General features: G+C 49.7%; 1 protein-coding gene across 1 annotated transcript in view; it reads right to left on the bottom strand.

The window, feature by feature from the left end:
* Positions 1-6: 6 nt before the first annotated feature.
* Positions 7-5,091, bottom strand: part of lratb.1 (lecithin retinol acyltransferase b, tandem duplicate 1) — an 11,853-nt gene continuing 6,768 nt past the window's right edge. The window contains exons 13-19 of the mRNA XM_025010788.2: positions 4,541-4,580; positions 4,401-4,452; positions 3,954-4,065; positions 3,027-3,110; positions 2,839-2,956; positions 1,396-1,486; positions 7-1,257 (exon numbers count right to left, since the gene is read on the bottom strand). Of these exons, the coding sequence (XP_024866556.2) occupies positions 1,183-1,257; positions 1,396-1,486; positions 2,839-2,956; positions 3,027-3,110; positions 3,954-4,065; positions 4,401-4,452; positions 4,541-4,580 (572 nt within the window). The 3' untranslated portion in view covers positions 7-1,182. The remainder of the gene's footprint in view (positions 1,258-1,395; positions 1,487-2,838; positions 2,957-3,026; positions 3,111-3,953; positions 4,066-4,400; positions 4,453-4,540; positions 4,581-5,091) is intronic.

The following is a 5,091-nucleotide window of genomic DNA, read 5'->3' as shown; positions in this document are numbered from 1 at the left end:
GGGGGGGGGGGGGGGGGGGTCACAAGGCTGTAAAACGGTTTTAAAATGTCCAAAATAAAAAGATAAAACAGGATCTGATGCTTCTTGATGCTGACTTTAAACATCAGGAGGGAATTTATTAAGGCTGAGGTGTATTTATGATAGAAAACACAGTGAGGCACGGCGGTGGCAGCATCATGCAGGGGGATGTTTATCATCAGTGGGGACGGAGGACACTGGAGACAGGGACGGAGGACGCTGACCACTGAGCTGCGTTGAGTTTAATATTTATAATCAAAGAGAAAAGAGGAGGACAGATCTGTAGATTCTGATGTCGGCTCGTTTCCAAACAATCTGACTCTTTGACTCTTTAAACTGATCGTTTCTGCGTCCAAACATCCGAGCAGGAAGCTGAGGAACGGCCGACGATGTCGGAGGAAAACCCAACCCCCAGCTCGGATTCTGAGAACCTGACCCAGATACCGGCTGTGGGAAGAGTCCATCATGACAAAGATGCCAGAGAACGTTTGGAACGTCTTGTTGTTTCTTCAGAAGCCAAATGTAGGACAGATGTGGCTCCAGAGAGCTCGTCTGCATGCAGAGTGGAAACACTTGTGGGTTCTGGTTTCAGTCCTGATTTACTCTCCGCCTGCCTGATGTGTTTACAGCCCGCTGGATGTTTCTTTTCTGGGTCTGAAGAGGGAAGAAAGAAACCTTTCCTGGTTCTTGGGTTCATCTTCTGGACCCGTTTGGAGCGACAGTAGCTGAGGGACCGGTCTGCTTCTCATTACGAGCCAACAGACGGCCGAGCGGGCTTTGATATCAAACCGGACCGCTGCGGTCAGGACGAGGTCAGAGGTCAGGGCAGCTCCCCCGAGGGAACTGACCGACATCTGCTGCCGAGTCAGCAGCTTTTACAGGACGAGCGGAAAGGTTCTGGAAGCAGGCAGCAGATCAGAAACGAGTCAGAAACAAGATTAATCTGGGAGGAGGACCATTTCTGCTCCTGGGTCCAAACACAGAGGTTCTGATTTGATTTTGGCTCGACAGAAACTGAGGTCAAAGTTCAGTAAAACAGTCAGTTTTCAGGTCCTTCAGGCTCCTACCATGAAGGGTAAAAGCATCTCCAGTAAAACGAAGCCTTCTGATCATCAGGTGACCTGCAGGGCGGAGTCTCTGCGTCCCCGTTCCCGTGTCCGAGTCTCAGTCCACCAGAGACTTGAGGTCCGGCAGTCCCCTGAGCTCCAGGTCCAGCAGCATCTGTCCGAAGGCTTTCCCCTGAGGAGAGAGCAAACAGGAAGACCAACCGCTCTGACTTTTTACTGCTGCGTGGTGTGTGTGTGTGTGTGTGTCGGCTGCTTCTTTGATGTTTGGTGGACTCCAGCGAGGTGAGAAGAACCTTTCCAGGCGTGTTACCTGCGGGTCGCTGCGCAGCGAGGCCACCCCTCCCCCTCCCAGAGACCTCCTCAGGACGAAGTTGAGGCCGTGGATCCCCGGCAGAGTGTATCTGCAAAAACCACAAGCCCAGACCTGTAACCATGGCAACACAAACCCTCACACGCTCCTGAAACCGCTAAAAGCCTGAGCAGACGTGTTAAACACAAGCAGCAGTGTGTGTGTGTGTGTGTGTGTGTGTGAGGGGGTTATTACTCAGAAATGTGTGTTTTCCTCAGATTTACAGAAAGTGTGGTGATTAAACAGCTTCATTCCTGTGTTTGTCAGCCTGTGTGTGTGTGTGTGTGTGTAAACGTTTAACTCTGTGTGTGTGTGTGTGTTTAACTCTGTGTGTGTGTAAGTGTTTAACTCTGTGTGTGTGTGTGTGTAAACGTTTAACTCTGTGTGTGTGTGTGTGTTTAACTCTGTGTGTGTGTAAGTGTTTAACTCTGTGTGTGTAAGTGTTTAACTCTGTGTGTGTGTGTGTGTGTAAGCGTTTAACTCTGTGTGTGTGTGTAAGTGTTTAACTCTGTGTGTGTGTGTGTAAGTGTTTAACTCTGTGTGTGTGTGTGTAAGTGTTTAACTCTGTGTGTGTGTGTGTAAACGTTTAACTCTGTGTGTGTGTGCGTGCGTGTGTTAACGAGCAGCAGACGCGAGCTAATCAAACGTCTGTGGAGGTGTCGGAGGTGCGAGTCCAGACGCCGCTCGCTCAGATTTACAGCCTGCAGCTTTTTAACGAGTCGCCGGCTGTAAAACTGAAACCAACTCTGCTTCAATCAGAACTTTTCTGCCTCAAACTCCAACAAACATCAGCTTTCCTCCATTAGGCCGGAAAGAATTTGAGTGTTTTGTTGTTGGAATAATCCCAGCAGACAAACTGATCTGAGACACGTTGTGTTTGTTAAAATGAGTCGAATATGAAAGAAATGAAGATATTTGGGTCCAGAAAGGTTCAGACAGAAACAGAAACCTGAAGCAGAGAGCAGACTGGAACACGACTCGATCACAAACATCCAGCAGGAAGTGAAGACGTTCTGTTTTAACGTCTGTAACTGAATTAACTCCTGGAACATGGCCGCCGCAGCTAATCCTCATTAGACAGGAAACAGCTACGACTGTCATTCAGGTAGTAGCTGAGCTTAGTCTGACGGCGGGCGACATGCATTCCTGCGAGGAACGCCCTCGCCTGTCTGACAAACTGCAGCTGGACTCCTAAGGCTCAGAGGTCAGAGGTCAGAGGTCAGCGTTATATGCTGGATTAAACAGTAAAAGCAGAGATGCATTTATCCTACAGAACAATAACTGTCTGAAATATCCGGCTGACATTTTGTGCCCCCCCTGCGGTTCGTGGCCGACGTGTTTCTGACAGGATGTTGCTTCAGGCCTGACTAACAGCCGAAGTCCTCCTCAGCCACAGCTGCTCACCTGGTGACGGGGGGGTTCTGGCCCGGCTCGATCAGGTGGGAGAAGTATTCCTCCACCACAGAAGAAGTCAGGTGTTGCTTCAGGTAAGGGAAGTACAGAGGATGACGAGCGATGACTCCTGCAGAGAGAAGACACCTGTGTGTCAGTCAAACAGCACTTCCTGTTAGCAGCTTTCTTCTTCTTCTCACCGATGTTCGCCGAGTCTCCTTTGTCCCCGCTCCGTGTGTAAGCCAAGTCCTGTAGCCTGTAGGTGTGAGGGCCGCTGGGCAGGTCTGGACAGGAAGCAGAAACACAGAGACAAACTGAGAGGACCGGGGACATCTGTCCGTCCACAGGACAGGGGACAGATCATTTAAGATTTAAAGAACCTGGAGTCTCGTTCACCCGGTTTTCCAGCCGGAGGTGGAATGTTTTACACTCAGTGTTTGGACCCGGAGCTGAGCCTCGGTTCTGAAGGGTCCCAGGCTCAGCTCAGGGTTCTGCAGAACAATGTGAGGAAGAAATGCACTCAAACTCACACTCCTACAATTTGTCTGTCAATCAGGGTTTTAAATAAGATAACTAAAGTAATTTTATTCTGCGCTCAGCTCTTTGTCGGCAGGTAAAGCAGAAGTAGGTCAAGAGACTCTTCAAGAACCCTTGAAATGTTTCCTCCCCTTAATGACGTCTGGGATCCATTAAAGCTGGAATAAGTTTCAGCTGAGTCACCAGGAAGCCTGGAGTCAGCAGCGTGTGGAGCTCCCTCTGTTGAGCCTCCAACGTCCTGAGGAACCGTCTGAACCTCTACAAACCCCAGAGAACCTTTAATTCCCCTCTGAGACAACCTGGAGGAGGAAAAACCACCTTCAACCCTTTCAGACCATCCAGAGGTTCTTTAAGGTGTTCATCAACCTCTGCAGAGATGTTTCAAAACCCAGAAACCCACCTGAGGCTCAGAGGAACCTTCAGAGTCCCTCTGAAAACCTTTGGTACCGTTTTAACCAACACTTTTAGATCTGAAGAACCTTTAGAACCTCCTCTAAAAGTTCAGGGTAATGTCCAACGTCTTCAGGTCTTCTGAGCAAACAGCAGGTTTAACGAGTCGGGCGTGGTTCTGAGAAGGTTCTGTTGGTCACCTGTGTCAGGTACGTCCTCGTCAGAGGTGGGCGGGGCCTCGTCCTGTTCAGGTGTGTCTGGTCCCGCCTCTGAAAGTGTCTCGAGCAGCTCCCCACCCATGTGGATGTCCACCTGTTGAGAAGATGAAGGTTTGATTTCAGCTCTGAGTCTAAAACTGAGGCGGCGGGCGATATGCATTCAGCCTTCTTACCACCTCACTCCTCCTGCAGACGTTGTGCTTTTATAGCTGTTCATAAGTTAAAACTTTCAGCTCGTTCAGCAGACGTGACTTTCAAAGTATTAAACTTTATTAATCAACAGTTCCTTCAACAACACTGTTCTCTGTTTTCTCAGCTCAGCTTCTTCAGACTCTCCACAGGTGAGCTGCTTGGAAGCCTTTCACACTTCAGACTGTTTATAAATTTCATTTAAAAGTGTTTAAAGAGAAGCTGAAACATCAAACTGACCTTTAGCTGAGACTTTGGGTGTAAGAAGAAGAAGGGCTTCAGGACCGGAGATCTGGAATCAGAAACATGAGCAGCGAGACGTGAAGAGCTGAAGGACTGACGGTTCTCCTCAGACTCACAGGAGAACAGGTGGAACTCACACTTTGGGTCGGCCGCCCACGATGCCGGTGAGTCCAGGAGCTGAAGACAGAGGAGAGGAAAGTCAGGACATCCAGCTTCCTGTTCTACATCCCACAGAGCTCCGCTGGACCACAAACCAAACCCAGACGTGGTTCTGGAGGTCTGCAGGTCTGCAGGTCTGCAGCCGGCGCAGTTTAACTTCTTTAATCACTGAAGAGGATTCATTCATCCTGATTCCACATCATTAAACCAGATCAGGTGAGCAGGTGAACAATGAGCAGGTGAACAGGTGAACAATGAGCAGGTGAGCAGGTGAGCAGGTGAACAGGTGAGAAGGTGAGCAGGTGAACAGGTGAGAAGGTGAGGAGGTGAGCAGGTGAACAATGAGCAGGTGAACAATGAGCAGGTGAGCAGGTGAACAGGTGGGAAGGTGAGGAGGTGAGCAGGTGAACAATGAGCAGGTGAGCAGGTGAACAGGTGGGAAGGTGAGCAGGTGAACAGGTGAGAAGGTGAGCAGGTGAGCAGGTGAACAATGAACAGGTGAACAGGTGAGCAGGTGAACAGGTGAACA

The sequence above is a fragment of the Kryptolebias marmoratus genome, linkage group LG7, assembly GCF_001649575.2.
Source record: "Kryptolebias marmoratus isolate JLee-2015 linkage group LG7, ASM164957v2, whole genome shotgun sequence".
Lineage (NCBI taxonomy): Eukaryota > Metazoa > Chordata > Actinopteri > Cyprinodontiformes > Rivulidae > Kryptolebias > Kryptolebias marmoratus.
This window is presented reverse-complemented; position numbering and strand designations above follow the sequence as displayed.